We start from the raw sequence: 18,806 nt of genomic DNA on the forward strand, positions 1-18,806 counted from the left end.
TCACGAGTAATAGGGTAAGCTACGCCTGTGCTCATGCATACACTACCATACTGCACTTCAGCAACGTGGGCGGCAGAGGTTCGCGTCTTGAGCCGCGAACGCGCACAGCGTTCCACGTTCCACTGGCCTCTCTCTCGCTCCACCAAGGCCGACGCAAGTTGACATCATTGTCTTTCTGCAGCGCTTATTACAGCAGTTTTATTAGTCGGTGCTATCGCACTCTAAGCCGTCGGCGGCTAAACACAGTTGGGCGCATGTGGAAGCTGCACTACTCCGTCAACGTGCCGTAACGCCCTAACACGAAGCAAAAGGCAAAGAACGTAACTGCGTCTACGGCGACTCCCCGATGCCAGCGCGGCCAGTATTTTCCCGCTGGTATCCAGACGATTTACCATAGCCTCCGAGATTGCGTACTGGCACGCAATCTCGGAGGCTATGGTTTAACTGCGTCGTCGCCGAAGCGTTCTCTGTCAGCGCTAATAAATTCATACTGCAGTACTTCCCTTCACTGCTCACAGACGGCGGCACCGCCCCGCCCTATCTAACCCCACTAACAGAGAGCACAACTCGAGAGAGAATGTGTGAGAGATGTAAGGCACGTTTGTGGATTTTCATGCGTCTACCTCGGTAGCTTAGTGGGTAGAGCGCCGGGCCCTTATCGTCGTGGAACAAGAGGTCGTAGGCTCAATCGCCGGCGGGGTAGCATTTGTAACGTTAGCTACACTGGCCGACGTGAAGCACTTTCGCGTGGCAGTCCGAGAGCCGTTCTGCGCATGCGCGAGGAGCAGTGACGTCACATGGCGCACCGGAGCCGCCGCCGCGCGCGCTTTGCCGGTCTGCGCATTTCAGAGGTGTGACGTCATAGCCGCGGCAGACGCACTGGCGCCGGCGTGCGCCCAGCTTTCGCCTCCGTTGCGCAGTGGCCGTCTGACGCTGCGCCGGAGCCGCTTTATAGCGCCTATCATTTTTCGCGCATGCGCAGACATATCAGTGGGGGTATACATATAGCGGGGAGGAGGACGAGGAAGAGAAAAACGGAAGGACAGGGAGGTTAGCCAGTTGCCAGAGCGGCAGGCTGGCTTTTGCCAGTGTGGTATAGCTATGGAGAAGGAGAGCACAATTGCTGCTAAGTGGCGCAGAAAAGCGGAGAAGCTTGACAACCAGGAAAGCTAAGAATAATCAGCCGAACCTTAGCTAAGGCTGCGTATATCCTGGCATAGGCGAGCTAAGCCACTACAAACTTTTTTCGTACAAATATTTCTTCCCCATCCGTCAGCGTCCATTTTATCAAGGTCATATCCGTGACTGCAATACGTCACTAAAGTCTTGGTGGACCCCGGCTTGGCTTTACCACTTTCCTGTTTAAAAAATGGACATTGTACATCCCTCCGTCATAGGAATTGATATAACACGAAAGTCAAGCGCGTCATTACAAAAGTAGTTCGATGCACATTGATAATGAGAGCTTGCACAATAACTGCTCCTGTTTGCTGGCTATAGCACCATTTGATGTGGAGGCACCTATGTTGACGCCTGGTGGAGCATCTCCATTGCGACGACTAACGTAAATGATCAGTAATAGTGGTAGCTGAAGCAGTTAACATAAACCCGGAAACTGTGTACGGTGAATCCCGCGCCAAGATGGCTCCAACAAGCACATAATAACACTAGTACTCGACGTGACCTCGTGGAAAGCGTCGTCATTTGAAGAGAGAAACGGCAAGGTCTGCGCCCTCACGTAAATTGGTACCGTACACTTCTGCTCATGCACACACTACCACACAGCGATTCAGTAATGCTAGAGGCAGTCTCGCAGCGTGAGCCGTGGACGCGCGAAGGCGTCCCGATGCCCGTTGGCCTGTCTCACTGCAACAAAGCACTCACTCAATTTCTATTTAAACGAAATGGAGTGTAATACCCCTGTCATACGGGACAACTTAAGGGCACTTTGAGGGAGTGTATTTCGCCGCTAGTGTCATTCGCACGCTGTCACATGGGAAAGTTTAGGGACACTCGCTGCACAGCGCACTTGCCGGCGAGTGCGTTCGCCGAACACGCATCACTGCCACGGAGTTTCTAGCATTGGTAGCAGTTGCTCGAGAATAAATAAGTTATTATCCGAAGCCAAGTTCATCGTATTTTTAAGTATCGTTTTCGTGATTAGGAGTATTCTTATGCATTAAAACATAATATACAACAAAAAACTACTCTGCCATTCTCGCTCTCAGGCAGTTTACAGCCACGACCGCAAAGGACATGCCCAGCACGCGCCGTGCAATGGCTGCAGCCGTCTGTACGTAAACTTTGTTTTAGGGGTGCCTATAGGTGCAACAATTATTACTCAGTACACATTGCCTTAAATAACAAACGTATGCTGTGCTACTCAATTACTCATCGCCATTACCACTACTTGCTCATTTCGATCGTCATATCAACGCTTCGCTCACCGATAAGAAGGTCTTAGCGTGTTCCGGTACGTTGATGATTATTTAGTTTTAATTCGCCCAAAAAGCAACGTTTTGGATGATTATTTAGCTGTTTTAAATTGTGACCCGCAGGACATTGAACTAGTACGCGAAGTGTGCTTGATATGTTTTTAGAAGTGATGAGCCCACTTAGCCTAACGCACGAACTCCCGGTAAATGGCTAAATTAGATTTCTAGATATCCAGTTTAGTTTCAAGGTTGTTGGCGTCTGCTGGTTCTAGGAACCGTGCGCTTACAAACCACATCTGCCTTTCAAGTCCGCCCACTCCAAGCTCGTTAAACGAGCTGGTGCCACGGCGTGCCTCACAAACGCTATTGGCAAATCTTGCCCACACTGTAATTCAGAAAGCGTTCGAACGTCAAGCTGAAAGAGTGCTCAGCGCTGGGTATCCCCAGCCTCTCCTCATTTCGGTCGCACAGAGCCTGCTAAAATATTTCATCATCGTCCGCAAAGCTGTGAAGCCAGCGCACCGCGCAGGCAGACTGTGACTGTCATACCCGATGTGCACTGCTGCTCTCCCACAACTTGAAAAATGTGGCTCACCGGTACGACGTGAAAGTCATTCACGGCACCACACAGGCTCTCTAAGCCCTGCAGAATGACCAACCCGGAGGCAAGGAAGCAGCAGGTCTGTGGCACAAAGCACAGGCGGCCTTTGTTGACTGCACAGAAGGGGTGGTGTACGAAATTCATTTAAACTGCGGAAAAGTGTACGTTGGCCAAACCGGGAGATGCGTCAACGATGAGCTAAGGGAGCATCAGAATAATGTAAAAAATGTGCGTGACGGAAATGATTTTGAAGGTTTCCTAGCCAGCCATTGTATAACCTGTCAGGATTGCGCACCCGAGCTCAATAACTCGTCCGTCATTAGGATGCAAAACGCGAATCACCCGACAAATCATAGGATCAGAACGCATTTCCTATCTGGGGGAGAGATGTGTAAGTGTGCCATCCCTACTACTAGCTGATGAAGGGATGGCGTGCCTACGCATGTGTATGGATGATGTCTGTGTCGGACAGCATAAATACTCGTATATGTGCAATTTTCCCAATAAAGGCTTTTGCAAGTTCAGCGCTCGTCGTCGGTTCTGTGTTTTTTGCGCGGTAGTGGGCCAGAATTATTTAGTAGTGCTTCCACTGGAGCTAGTTCGTATGGCATTGCGAAGTGAAACCATGCGCTGCATAGGCGAACTGAGACGAAAGACATGACACGCGAGACACGCGAGGTCCTTGTGTGTTTCGTGTTCTCGTGTCTTTCATCTCAGTTAACCTATGCAGCGCAGCGTTTCATTTCGCAATGCCAGAAATATGTACCAACAAGCCCAACTCGCCACTTTAACCATTACTATGATTTCAAAAGTACACTCCCCTTACTCGTGTAGCAGCGCGCCGTTAAAGTGGTATTCTGGGGGCGTAAGTGCACTCGCTAAAAATGGCACTAAATTCGCCAGTGTGGCCTGGGTATGAGCCATGGAGCCAGCCTCAGCGGCGCGGAGTAGGGCGTCTCGTAGACAGCGTTGAACGAAGGAACGCAAGTATTGAGGCGCCCTATAGTGCTGAGTAAAGTTTTTCAATTCAATTCAGTTTATTCATGCAATTTTTTTTGCCTAGGTTGAAGGGACTACAGACAGATTAGCTCTGCCTGACTAGAGTCCCTCCACCCATGTAGTACAACGTAAAAATTACAGCGATATTTTTAGGAACACCAAAACACAACAGCAAAATTCAAAGAGTATAAAGAATATCTGGAACATTCGCGTTAAAGTATAACATTGCAATGAACACCAATTACCCGTAGCAAAATACCAAATAAAAAAATGGAAAAACTGCAATCTGGGAGATATTACGTCAAAATGCTAAGTACAATTCAGAATACAAAATACACATTGAACGAAATGACTGATTTTTACACACTTACACAAAAGTAGAAATACACTAAAATAAATATTTCGAATTTATAATATATTTAGAGCACAGTACAAGAGAGAAAGTACATTTTTACGATATTCTTCAGAGTGTTTTCAGTATTATCTTGCTCTAAAGTTCATGAACATAGCTATAGTTTCGGAGTAGATTAGGTATCTGGTATGACAAGGTCTGCTTTACATGGGTTGTCCTGAATAGTGTTAGTCAAAATCTGTGAAAATGTAGATCATAGGGAGCATCGCTTGGGTAGCAATGCTCCATATAACTACCCACGTTGTTTCCAATTTCTTTGCCGATATATATGGTGAGTTTAAGATTGTACAGTCGGTGGACGGTAAGTATGTTAAGCTTGTCAAAAAATGTAGAAGTGTGTTCTCTTGGCTGCAGATTTTCTATTAAGCGTACAACCCTTCTTTGTAAAACTAATAGCCTGTCTAGGTTAGTTTTTGAAGTCGTGCCCCAAATTAAACGAGAGTAATCAAGTTGTGAATCAACTAAAGAGCAATATATCTGGAGCTTCAGCCAGTCTGGAACTAGAGGCCTAAGTTTGTATAAAACAGAAATCAATCTCAATATATTGACATGTATTTTGTCTATTTGCGGTGTCCAGCTCAGGTTCTCATGAAAAAGTAGACCTAAAAATTTAAACAAAGGGACACGTTGAGTGTCGTTATGTTTGTTATGTTGTAAACTTCCCCCTTGTTTTGCTCTTAAATAAAATAAATTTAATTTTACAAACGTTCAGTTGTAGGTGCTTAGAATCTAGCCAGTATGAAAGTGAGGCAAAGCACTGGCTCGCTTTTTTCTGTAGATCTCTTAAACGACTGCCGGAGAAAAACAAGCTGGTATCATCTGCACACATGACTATAGAGGAAGTTTCTGGCACGTGGACGATATCATTTATGTAAATAATAAAAAATTGTGGTCCCAGTATAGAACCCTGTTGCACATCTAGTTTCAATGGTTTTAACTTTGATTTATACCCATGAACAGACGCATACTGTAAACTGTTTGTTAAATAACTACGTATTAACTATAGGGCAACACTTCGAATGCCATAACATGGTAATATTTTAAACAGAATATCATGCTTAACCTAGTCAAATGCTTTGGAAAGTCTAAAAACATTCCCAGGGTGAACTCCTTGCTTCTCTATTTTTCGCAATTTGTTTTTTAATGCTAATAAGGGGCTTTAGCGCTGAGGCTGCCAAAGGTCTTCCTGTCGACGCTCGTTTCAATTCATCACTTCCTCTCTCCAAGACGGTGACTCCACCCCATGCCAGCAAGGTCGCTGCGAAAGGGATATGTTAAAGATATAAGGTTCGTTTGTACAAGGTCATGCAGGAACTTCTGTGGAGTAGTTGGTAAGGCGCCTGACTCCCATCGTCGCTGATCAGGAGGTCCTGGGTACGACATCTAGGACATCGTAATTATCGAAACTTGTACTGTTTTTATTTGTCGTATGCATTTTATTGACGTATTTCCGTGACGGAAATACGTCAGTGAAATATTGGTGCACCCCGGCATAAAACACTTTCGTGTTAATAATTGAGATATATTTAGTTTGAACAACACAGTTTCAGGTCAGCCATGTTGGTGTCAACAGATATCATCACTCGTGCTCATCCATCAAACGCCATTTTCACGCGCAGAAGGGAGACGTGCTCGTGGCGTACTGCACAGACATCGCGTGGAGCCCCTTCTTTCCTCTGTTGTCCGGAGTGGTCACTGAGCTCGGAGGACTTATTTCGCATGGTAAGCATCGCAGAGAGTAAAGGGCTGTCACGTAGCACGGTTCGGAAGTTTGTCAGCTAGGACAGTAGAACTCAATAAAAGTATTATTGCGGGATTGTTCGTATTTTATAGCAAAGTTTGATTTAGCCTGTTTCTAGTCTTTCGTGTTTTCATAATATTGAATCTTGGCGTTACAACCAAACATCGCCATGAAAAACAGGAGACGTCTGAACGTTGATTCACGCTTTGAAGGGAAGAACAACGCGCGGTGGCCCTTGCTGCCTTCATTTGCAGCGGCAACCCTTCGTTGTCTTACTCTGCACCGCGTACAAACGGTCTGCGTGTCACATTCGATGGTTTTAACGTAGTTTGTCATGTGTGTGCGCAATTGTGATGCCCTGCTATGTACAGTCGGTGGACGGCAAGTATGTTAAGCTTGTCAAAAAATGGAGGAGTGTGTTCCCTTGGCTGCAGATTTTCTATGCAGCGTACAGCCCTTCTTTGTAAAACTAATAGCCTGTCTAGGTTAGTTTTTGACACGTATGGCCTGCCTTCCGCCTTGCAGGAGCTGTGGTGGCACGCGAGTACGGCATTCCCTGCATTGTCGGCGCCGCTGGCGCCACTTCGGCCATCAGAACAGGTGAGATAGATATTGCCCAGATACTGCTTTCAGATACTGCTTTCTAAGTATAGACCTTTCCAGCGAGCCGCAAGCCGATTTTCGCCGCCTGGTGACGAGAGTAGCAGGCTTCTGGGCAACGCCCCCTTCGTCTCGGGCTGTTGCTGGAGAGAGTTCACCATTCACGTTGTGTAGTGGCTCTTTAATGCGTGCGTTATTTTGGTGTTATTAATTGAACATTGAAATGTCGTTCAAGAAAAGTCTATCAAAAAGGCATCATTGCGTTGTTTACGGCTGCAATTATAACCAAAAGAAGAGGAACGCAGCAAGAAAAGAGCTCTGCGGCGCGCACAACGTGTTGCAAGCGGAGTGCGGCTGCGACGTGTATTTGCTTCCCGCTGACGCCGATTTGAAAAGACAGTGTGTCGCCGCCGTCAATAGAAAAGGTGTTGTACCCTCGACGTCATCACGTGTATGTTCAGCGCATTTTGTGGACGGCAAGCGCAGCGATCTAAACGCCGTGCCGATGCTTCGCCTCGGAATTCAATAGGTAAAAAATTATGGCAGGGGCTTTCACAGCCCAATCCCGCATGTCGTCCAGCCATTCATTCACCATGTTCGGATGGTCATGGCTCCTGCCATCTGGAACAAAAGTTAGCAGAAGGGCTATTGGTTTCCTCGGATGGGTAACAATTAGCGTGAATATATTTTAAATGCGACGCATTTCTTAGCGAACTTCTGCGACTTTGAGCGTATCTATCTATCTATCTATCTATCTATCTATCTATCTATCTATCTATCTATCTATCTATCTATCTATCTATCTATCTATCTATCTATCTATCTATCTAGCCGCCTACGACTTCGTGCTCTCCTGGCCGTTTCGTTAATCGGATGTATACCAAAATTAGTATGGGATAACATGATCGTATTACGAGCATAAATGACAGGTCATAACATGAAAATCATGACATGCCTGTCATGAACAGTATGATTTACATTCCACGGCCTTGGGGCTCTTGCAGGCGTTCCGTTAATTTAATAAATACCAAAATTGGTATGGTGTGACAAGAGCTCACGACGAACGTAATGACAATCCTAACATGCAAATCATGACACGCATGGCATGTGCAGCATGATATGCATGACATGATCTCGGGCCGCTCGCGGCCGTTTAAATGAATAGATATATACGAAAACTGGTATGACGAGACATTTCTGTATAACAAACATAAATGACCCGTGGTAACATGAGAATTATGACATGCATGTCATGTGCGAGATGATTTACATACCACGCTAGTGGCGCACTCGAGGCCGTTTCGCTAGATTGATATACACCAAAATCGGTATTGCGCGTTGTGACTGTATAAAAAACATGAATAACAGGTGGTAACATGAAAACCATGACATGCATGTCATGTATGTCATGCTTTACATGCCACGCTCATGGGACATTCGCGGCCGTTTAGCTAGCTTTACATGCACCAAAATTGGTATTGCGTGACGCGACTGTATGACGAACGTAAATGAGAGGTGATAGCATGAAAATCATGACATGCAAGTCACGTACGACATGAACTGCTCATGGTGCGCTCGCGGCCGTTTCGCTAGATTGATATGCACCAAAATTGGTATTGCGCGACGCGACTGTATGATAGCCATAAATACCAGGTGGGATCTTAAAAATCATGATATGCATGTCATTTACGGCATGATTTACATGCCACACTCATTGTCCGATCGCGGCCGTTTCGCTAGATTGATATACAACTAAATTTGTACTGCGCGAAGCGACTGTATGAAGAATATAAGTGACAGGTGCTAATATGAAAAGCATGATATGCATGTCATGTATGGCATGATTAACATGCCATACTCATGGTGCACTCGCGGCCATTTCGCTCGTTTGATATACACCAAAATTGGTATTGCGCGATGTGACTGTATGACGAACATAAATGACAGGTCGTAACATGCGAATCATGTTATGCATGTCATGTACGGTATGATTTACATGACACTGTCATGGTGCGCTTCCGGCCATTTTGTTAACTGGATATATGCCAAAACTGGTATGGCATGACACGGGTGCGTGATGAACATAAACAACAGGTCATGCATTGTACACACCAGAATATACGTCTCATTAGCATGGCCTATACCAGATTGTGGATGCATGCGTGCATGGCAAACATGCGATATATGGTGAACTAGATGGCATGGCATGAATGATTTCATTTGGCTCAAAGTCAAACAAGGCGATGTATGCAGCTCTTTCCTGGCTGCTTCGCATTACATCGATTCCCACAGTGCGTGGCATCTGTCGGATTTTTTTTTCACAGGAAGTTGAAAATATTAAAGGCAAGAAGAGCAACGACACCTGCAGGTTTTATTTGTGACCACGTAATGGTAGGTATACACGAGTATTTTCACATTTCGCCCTCACGAACATGCGATCGGCGTGATCGATAACTAAACCCGTGTCAACGAGGTCAGCGCGACAGCTTACCTCCTAAGATACAACGACTGCTCACAACGATAAGTCCACACTAGCATAATGCTTGCACGAAGACAATAGACGGCGATTTTGCTCGATCCGCATCTATACATTTACGATCCGTCTATCGAGATTGCAGACAGTCGTATGCCTACCTTAGGCACTGAGCTCAACTATTGCGATCCGAATTGTAGGAGCCACACGCAATTATTATTTTTGATGGCAACAAAAATATCTGACCGCGGTTCTCGCGGCCTCATGCGACAGCATATCGCGGCGTGTAAGTAGTGATGTTTCTCGATTAGCTTCCACGTTGAAAAACAGGACAAGCACGATGTCAATAAAGTACAGCCACAGCGAACTGTTGTCACGCAAAAGCTGCGAGCGCTCACCTTCAAGTGCAGCGTAATTGCGCTGCAACATTTACTGCAGCTAGGTGAACAATTTTCTGGCAACGGCACGGGTATGTAGCGTTGTAGTAGTAGCATTTGACGAGCAATAAGGGCAATTTCATCGTGCTCGTTGTGAGAATTCTCACTATAACGTTGCCGTGAACATTAACGCGCGGTGACATAAATCAGAATCATGTTGAGGGATCTTACCTCCTAAGTCGACGGGCTCTTTAGACGCACCACCAGCCATCGGAATGTGAACACGGCCTTACAGCGCGCACCCTTTATACACAAATACCACAAATAGCAAAACACTCGATGCCGACCGTCTTGTCAGTGAGGAAAGCTCAGAGAGTCAGAAAAGAACCGAAATAACGTCTCCGCAAAGCTTACACAGAACTAAAACAAAAGTTTGACGACACACGATGCGACGAACGCATGCGTCTCGACGGAAAGACCGGAGAGCAAACAGCCCAAGACGGCGCCGCCGCCAGACGTCGCTAGCGGTGAACTATGGCGGCGTCCAAGAGCGCCTCAGTGGAAAGATTTATATATCGAAGTGCACTGCCTTTTAAACCGTCCAGATCTAAGATAGTGAATAGTCGGCGTTTTTCATATAACACAATGAATAAAGGAACGACAAACAGCAGGGGAGGAGTGTGTGCGGCGTTTGGAGCAGCAGCCATATTTCTTGAACCTATTTGCATGTGAATGAAAAAAATAGAAGTTTTCTTTGTGAGTTACTGCATAATTCTATTATCGCAAAGCGTTAGCTACATGACCTGTGGCCGCACCGGTACAACTCTGACAATGGTGAAATTCCAGCTAAAGAAAAGGGAATCAACAAAGGCAAAGTAGGAACACTACAATGGTTTAGTACTGATATACATTGAATGCGCTACCGAAGACGAGGACAAGACAGAGAGAACACAAGCGCTCTCTCTTAATACTTAGAAAACAAAATTCACTTTAAATACATCGGCATCGATGCACCTGCAGTGTTCAGGAAACCCAACAAATGGGTAGCAACCTAGCCGACCCTAGGCGCCGTCAACCGCTGTTACCCTAGAATGTCAGACACAAAAGTACGTCTGCGAACTACTCCCATGTGGAGAGGTTCTTCAGCGCAGGGCACTCGTGTTCACTTCTCATCCGCGTCACCTAAAAACTACTCGCGCGACTCTATCGCTGTCAGTATTTCGCACTCTGGGCTGAATGTTTTTAGGTTCTGACAGAGTCTTATGTGAAGCAGCCTGACCGCAGCAGAAGTAGGTACTCCGTCATGATGACATACATTCATGACCTCTCTCAATAGTCGCTCAGTGAGTCCGTGTAGTCTTAACGGCGTTTTGTAAGCTGTTAAGTCTACACGCCATCTTTTGCAGCAGGACAACTGTAAGAAATGTGAGCAAATAGCCTATAAAGCGAAGGACATCACAGGGTTGGTCAAGTGTACGAAGCGCGTATGGTACACGAACGACCCCTACCCTGTGGAGACTGCTATGTAGGATACACTGATCGTTGTTTAAAGGGAGTAAACCTGCAGTTGTCACTCCAGAACTGCCAGCCATTTGGCCTTACACTGTATGGGGCGTGGCATGTGCCGTGTTCTGGAGCCTGATTTTGCAGTGCTTTGCCCGCAAGCGTTACAGTAATGCTCGTGCGCGTGAAATCTTTGAAGCCGCTGTCACCTAGGGAGCAGTGCGTTTCGCGCTAGCAGCAAGTCCATGGACCTTACCAATCTTGAGGTGAAACATCTTATCAACCGCAATAATTTTGGCGAAATTTAATCACAGACATATCGAAGTTCTCTCGTAGTCGTTTGGCCATGCGTGGTATCGTTCACTGAGTATATAGTTATGCTCCTTTCTTAAAGCGGCCCTGTGACAGTTTCTCAGCGTGGTCCGAAAGCGCTGTCGAACGGTAGTCGAGGCTCCTGAGAACACGCGAGCCAGACATTAAGGCGCTGCCCGGGGTCTGGAACTGACAATTCTGAAAGCACGCTAGAAATCATTCCCTCTGTAAAATATGTGGTACAAAAAACAGCCAACGCTGACTTAGAAGCTCAAACAGACGTTTATTAGCGTCCGCATGAGCCCAGAACGTAAAAATGGATCCTTAGTTCCTGGTTGAACGCGCTCACGAGCACAGCCGTATGCTGTTTTTCTTCTTCTTGTGGGATGAGCGCGGAAAATCCAACACCCTCTCCTTTCTACAAATGATGCCATATACACATAAAGGAGAAGCTTTTAGCGCAAACTAGGACAGGGACACACAGGGAGGGAACAACCTCTGTATCTATCTGTGTCCCTGTCCTAGTTTGCGCTAAAAGCTTCTCAAAATGAATATGTACCAACTAGCTCGACTTTCAGTCTTACTTCACATAAAGGAGGCTACACCCTTAAGAGGCTTTTGCCTTGTCTATAACTAACACTCTTAGACCTTTGCAAAAATTGTTTTCATGGATCAAAACACCGACACCATGGGGTATTGCTAATGCCCAAACACCCTTATCATGGGGAGTTGCTGTCACTAATCCCGTTAATGGGGATGGCAATCACCGGGCAGATTCCAAGGGCGGACGTATCAGTCCGCCGAAAAGCACCACGACAGCGCGGACAATTTAGAGTTGGTCCTTTCAGTGCGGCAGCGAACGCCGGTTAAGGTCCAACGACCTAGTCAGAGCCAAGAGTTGATAACACAAACAAACTGTATTCTCAGTTAAGGCAGTACAAGCATCACACAAACATGCACACTCGTCTGGTATCAGTTACAACTTCACAATATAACTCAGATCGTGTTAACACAACGGCAACTAAACAAACAGATCAAGCGCTACAAATGCACATTACAACATATTCAGAACAGTTAAAGTCCTGCATATGCAACAACGAATCCAGTCCACAATTCCTGGACGTAACTTGAACGCTTCTCCCCCATGAAACACTCACGCAAACTCCAGCGCTGATCGTCGTTGTTCCATTCCGTCGTCGTTCCCGAATGTTTCTCTTCCAGGAAACACTCGCGTAAGTTGTCATTGCTCACACGGCTTCATCATACGATTCTTCCACATCGACGATCGACTGACCGCAGAAAAAAATGAACACGTCTTCTTTAGCTCATGGAGCCACACTCAACATAACTTCACAACTTAACTCCACAATTCCACATTCGCCAACCCCTCGCCCCATGTGAGCGCGGCGACGTATGCTCACCGGTGGGTCTCATTTCACTGCTGCTAGCGGTTGTTTCCGGGAGTTGGTTGAACTAGAGGACTAGGTTGAACCCCATGGAGTTCCGAACAGTCAGTGTTGCGTGGTAACATGAATTACGGGCTCCAAAAGTTCACCGGGAAGCGAAACTTGAGGTAAATAGTGTTCATATGGGCACCAGTTTTTGAAAATAGGCACATATAGGCCCTTATAGGCATACTGAGCGTGAGGACATACCGTGGCGCCGCCATGCGGAGGCATCCCTGTGACGTGCAAGGTTGGATTGCTCCACCAGTCCTCTCCCGCTCAACCCGCAGCCGCTTTCGTGTCTGCTTTTTCATTAATATTGTTGTACATCACTTCAACGAAATCTGTAAAATACTGCTGGGGCTTCGTCACTGACTGTACGAAATCCTAAATAACTGCTCAGAAAAAAACGTTACGTTCCTCATAATGCCTTAGACAGCACCCTGACTGCTGGCGTCGTCTGCTATGGCCACCGATATGGAACCCACGGGGGCCGAGCACGCTGCTTTTGTAAAAGGTAACCAAACATTTTGCGTCGAATGGGCTTCAGCGCGTGCTTGGGCAAAGAAACATATGTTTGCTGCCAGAAATGCGTGCAATTTAATCTTGTTTTTTTTTAATAATTGGGGTTTAACGTCCCGAAACCACGATGTAATTATAAGACGCGCCGTACAGGGCCCCGGAAATTTCGACCACCTGGGGTTCTTTAACGTGCATCTAAATCTAAGTACACGGGCCTCAAGCATTTTCACCTCCATCGAAAATGCGGCCGCCGCGGACCGGGATTCGATTCCGCGACCTGTGGATCAGCAGTCGAATACCACAACCACTCGACCGCCGTGGCGGGTGAAATGCGTGCAACCATGCGACTTCATTCATTGTAGGTTTACATATGAAAACGGGTCGTGGTTGACACGTGAAGCATGGGCAAATTTACATTCCTGTTTAGTGCAAATAGCTCTATGAAGCACGATGAAAGCGGTTTCTCCGCTTTGTGGGAAGCAATCCAGCATAGATTCATGCAGCCGCAACCTTTCTCATATGATTGGAGACAAACGCAAGAGACCTATATGTACGTGCGCGCCTCATTCAGTGTTGTAGCTAGATATCATTTCACATCAGTTTGTCTGCGGCACGTTTTTAATATCTATCTGTTGCTTCTCATTGGGTTGTCACACGGTGCATTTTCGATCGCCACCGAGCCACATAGGGAAGCAAGTTTTCGACGATTGACTCCGTTATTCAGCTTGCACAAAGAGGCCAATCGCGATCGAAAAATACACTTCCGATCGGGCTCGACTGCGATAGCAAGTTCACCGTGTGCTAGCCGGCCGTTTACTTGCACACTTGAATGACCGTGCTGCAAGGCGTAACTTTCCGTGTTCTAAATGGCAATTTTATGTTGCAGTGAAAATACCAGCGTCCAGCATTAATAAAGCTTCATGGCTAAGCAGCATGACACTTCGCGGCTGCTGTTAGAAGGTGAATCATTGTTTGAAGCTGGCCACGTTTCCACCTGTAGCTTAAAACAACACAGAGAAGAACAGTGGCACTGGCTATAGGCTCATTTTACAGCAATAACCTATAAGCAAGGAACCCCATGAGCTGAAGTCGAGAGTCTGACTGAAACCCGTGTGGTCCGGGAAAAGAGACGAGGACAAATAAAATGGACACAGGAAGGGGGGCAGACTGTGGTGAAAGTCACTGTGGTCGGGGCAGGTAACTTTAAGCAACACTCAAGCAGCACATGCATGACGTAAGAAAGGTTTCACCGAACACGCAGAAGCAACTGGCCACGAAACAGACTGGGATAAGGCAAAGGTAACGGAAAGAGAAAAGAACGGGGCTTCTCGACTTTATCTTGAATCTCTGACAATCCAGACAACGGCGCACACGCTTAATCGTCAAGACGGCAACTTTCCACACATGTCCGCACGTGGACGTCATATTTTAAAACACACATAACCGGACTGTTTGCGCATTTATTTTCACTGTGAACAAAGCTTCCGTGTGGGTGAATATTCATGGACGGAGGTCATTTTAACACCATAGGCTTGAACTGCCTATAGTGCCTGAGGCCTACAAACTATAAAAAAAGACCGGTGACAGCGGCATCATACTCGTGAACAGCAGGGTGGCAGGTAAAAGTGAAAGCTCACGCCTGGCCCCTTCTCTGTGGCACGGAGCAGAAAAAGTACCATGCTGCCGATAACTTTTACTGCGTTTTTCCGGATTGTGTAGCCTTTAGGGGTCCACACACAAGACGTTAGAGCAAAACAACGCGGTTCAAAAGCGAAACCACCGCAAAATCGCGGTTAAAAACAACGCATTCAACCGTCCCCTTCCCTTCGCCAGAGCGAGGCGAGGTCACGTGATCCAACCCTGCACGTCACAGCTATTGCAGCACCCACATTTCCAGTGGTGGGCCTCACGCCCAATAGGCGCGAACGCCAAAAATAGGCATTTATAGGCACTATATAAACATCATGGAAGCCCTCCTTAGCCTGTAATTCATGCTCATATATCAAAGTGGCGGTGGTAGGAGGGTGAAGAACAAAATAGGCATTTGCCTAAAATCCGGTCTCTAGTCATAATAAACCGATTGTGCGTCAGCAATAAAGTCTTAATACCTTGAGACCAACTGTGAAATGTGCGACGTTGGATGTACCTGTACTGCGTGTGGCGTCGTGAGAACAGCCTTTTTTCCCCTTCCAATTGGGAACGCAACTTAATTACCACCTGTATTTCCTTTTATCTCTTTTTGGACCATTTCATAGTGTAGCGTTACAATATTTATGCTTTTCTCTTCTTTGCAGGATCGATGGTTCGGTTGGACGGCTCGATAGGAACACTCCAAGAAGTCGGCATTCATAATACTCATGCGGCCAAGGGACCAGGCATCCTTTGACTTCTCAGGGCATTATTATTCTACGTAGCAGACACGAATGTAGAACGCAATAAACAGTGACACGTTTGTGCTACCCTGAACGTTCCTTTTATACAGAGCGCAAAATTGGCGTGGCGCCATCTTTGCGCCAGCGGTCTTTGTACGATAAGGATAGGGGGAGCAGTTTGTTACAGGCAATTTTGTAAAAAGAAGGTGCAAGCAAGATGAAACATTTTTTTGCTGGCTCTCAGCATCTCCCGTTTATCTTTCCAGCGCCTGTTTCATATTCTAACTTCAACAGCAGGATCTGTCATACACAAATGCGTTAACTGACTCATATTGATCATTCCAATAATTATGAGTATCATTGTTAATTATTTCGTTTTTGCCTTATTTACCACTATAGATCCTAATAATCAGATTGGTAAAATTTAATACTGATACGTTTCCTTATAACACATAATTACGCACGATTTCAGATGATTGTCAGCACAGGCGGTGGTTGAGTAGTTTTCGCCGAGTTCACTGAGCGCTGCTTGTATATACATTGACCAGCAGTCGCAAAACTTTCTGAGGTGCAGTAAAGGCATCTTCAGGGAGGGGCGGTGAATTTGTTGTCATTGCCACCCGAACAGAACACCTCTAAATTTAAAGTTTTACTCATGTTTCCTAGCATAAAAGGAGACCGTGTGGAACTTGCTACGTTCACCGTCGCTTACTTGCTCTGCTATGCGGTGCAAAGTCTAATGTAACGGAACGCGGCATCGTTGCGTTTGTTTCCACGGCAGTCTGAGGCCCAGTCTGCCACGCAATGTTCCTCAATTACAATTAATGCGGGCACAAGTGACCAACAACCGCTGCATCGAGGTAGTAAAGCTAGAAGATGTAATAGTAGCAAACAGCTTGGTAAAATGCTGCGAACGTGCTAATAAGCTTTGTTAATGCTTGTCGATTTGGCAGCCTTGTAACGAAAAAAGCATGACGGGGACGCAAGGGGCACACACCCGAGCGCTGACTCACAGCTGATTTTAATGGCACCAGTGCATGAAATGCATAGCATACACACGCAAACAAAAGAGGTGTTCAACAATCCCGTGCACTTGTTGTGCACTCATTACAACCGCTTACTCATCTCACTATACATATCTAGAAACTGTACTTCTTTCTCGGTCAGTGCTAGTGACGCCATGCTTAGACATGCGCCATCCTGTTTTTCTGTGCCTGCAACTTCGATTATTAATCTAGCCATCTTTACGGATGAGCGACTAAGCACTGTCGTACCTTCAAAGCGAGGAACGCATCCACAATCTCAGCAATACAACCCTAAATGACCGGGAACAGCTGTGTTGACATTATAGTAGTGCTCCTTGAGTCTTTCGTTCAAGCACATGCCATTCTGCCCGATATAAGCTTGACCAAAGGTATATCATAAACTACATTGCGCGTGCATTCTACAAAAGGTCTGCGGTGCTGCGTGGAGCAAGTGACCGCTGGCCCATTTTAACACGAAAGTGTCTCAAGCCGAGGACCACCAAGACTTTAGTAACGTATTCCCGTCACGGATATGACGTTCATAAAATGGACGCTAACGGATCAGAAAGAAAAAAAGCAGTAAGAAAACGTTCCCTGCCGGGAATCGAACCCACGACATCATGGCCGCGACGACAAGCGCCCGAAGCTCTAGCGACAAAGCTACCGAAGCAGATGCATGCCACTCCACAAACGCGCCTTATATCTCTCACACATTCTCTCTCGCACGCTGCTCTCTTTTGGCGGGGCTATGGTTACTGTATACGCTGCTTTTAGGTCGCAGAGTTGCCCATAGATTTGTCTAGCAACTACAGCTATGCGGCGAAGGCGCACTCCGTTTTTGCAGGCGACATGCCTACGGGGTCACCGATCGACATGTTTGGCGTGTCGAAGACCGATGATTAACTTTACTGTGAATGACTAGTGTCAATCCAGTTCGCTGCAGCGGCGCCATCGAGAAATAGAAAAAAAAACATGGCTTATCTCTCTGTCATAGGAATCGTTATAACACGAAAGTGAAACGTGTCTTCACAGACTTAGTTGAGCGTTTGATGTGCATTGTTTCGCCACAAGGGCGAAAGAATTAATGCTATAGAAACAAATTGTAATGTAACGTGAGGAACCGCAAGCAGCTCGAAACTTGCAACGCGCTGCTTGAGCAGAAAGGACGCACGGAAAGAATATACACAGGATGAGCGCGAACTAACAACTGTCACAGCTCCACTAAGGAAAGCGCGCTTCTCAAACACAAAGGAGGGCGCACGAAACGAAAGCACAACTGTGCATATGATGAGCGCGAACTGTCACAGTTTTAACCAATTTGTGTGTGAGCAGCGCACTGTTTTCGCAAAAGCGGCCGCTGCAGTGAGCGAAGTGACCTTCGTGCTCTCGGTTACATCAACGCAAACTTGCGTTGAGAGCACAAGACGTACAAACCATCCCTCATCACGAGATAAGCACGCGCGCATGAGCGACCCCGCCATGTGGAGGCGCGCGCACATCGCAACGCGCGGGGCGACGACCTTTAAAGAAGCCCTGCAACGCTTTTTGAGCTGGGTCAAAAAGCGCTGCCAATCGGTAGTCGAGGCTTCCGAGAACACGCGAGCCAAATATTATAGCGAAGCTAGCGGCCTGGAATTTACAATAAATTCTCAAATTCAGCTGAAAATCGCTCCCTCTTCTCTCGACAAATGATGTAGTAGTCCGCAATATATGACGCGATTGTCGGCAGTTCCACCATTGGCTGATGTTATAATCGCGATAACACCCTCATTATTACCTTCGTTGTCAATTTTGAGTTCAATAGCTAGATAATATGTATGTTTATATTGTGTTATGCCGTTAAAACACCAAACAAGCATTAATATTAGCACTTCCGGTCTCACCGACAGCTCGTCTGCTCGTAGTTGCGTGTTTGCATTTTCTTCATCATGCGCAGTGCCGAAATCGTGAATATTTCTGTGCTTTTGACCATCGCCGGTTGCCGTTGAG

General features: G+C 46.5%; 1 protein-coding gene across 1 annotated transcript; it reads left to right on the forward strand.

The window, feature by feature from the left end:
• The first annotated feature begins 3,085 nt into the window (after nucleotides 1–3,085).
• On the forward strand, nucleotides 3,086–15,843 carry LOC119391896 (putative phosphoenolpyruvate synthase). The gene is made up of 4 exons (XM_049415435.1): nucleotides 3,086–3,115; nucleotides 6,067–6,169; nucleotides 6,714–6,788; nucleotides 15,715–15,843. The coding sequence occupies exons 1-4, from the start codon at nucleotides 3,086–3,088 to the stop codon at nucleotides 15,804–15,806; spliced, it is 300 nt and encodes a 99-aa protein (XP_049271392.1). The 3' UTR covers nucleotides 15,807–15,843.
• Nucleotides 15,844–18,806: the final 2,963 nt, after the last annotated feature.

Source organism: Rhipicephalus sanguineus, chromosome 4 (assembly GCF_013339695.2).
Source record: "Rhipicephalus sanguineus isolate Rsan-2018 chromosome 4, BIME_Rsan_1.4, whole genome shotgun sequence".
Taxonomy (NCBI): domain Eukaryota; kingdom Metazoa; phylum Arthropoda; class Arachnida; order Ixodida; family Ixodidae; genus Rhipicephalus; species Rhipicephalus sanguineus.

What these genes read in the sequence shown, in the direction of transcription:
- LOC119391896 (XM_049415435.1), top strand. Translation starts at nt 3,086, where the DNA reads ATGACCAACCCGGAGGCAAGGAAGCAGCAG. An exon ending in CGGAGGCAAGGAAGCAGCAG is followed by an intron (nt 3,116 to 6,066) that starts GTCTGTGGCACA and finishes TTTCACGCGCAG; the next exon opens with AAGGGAGACGTGCTCGTGGC. An exon ending in CACTTCGGCCATCAGAACAG is followed by an intron (nt 6,789 to 15,714) that starts GTGAGATAGATA and finishes TCTTCTTTGCAG; the next exon opens with GATCGATGGTTCGGTTGGAC.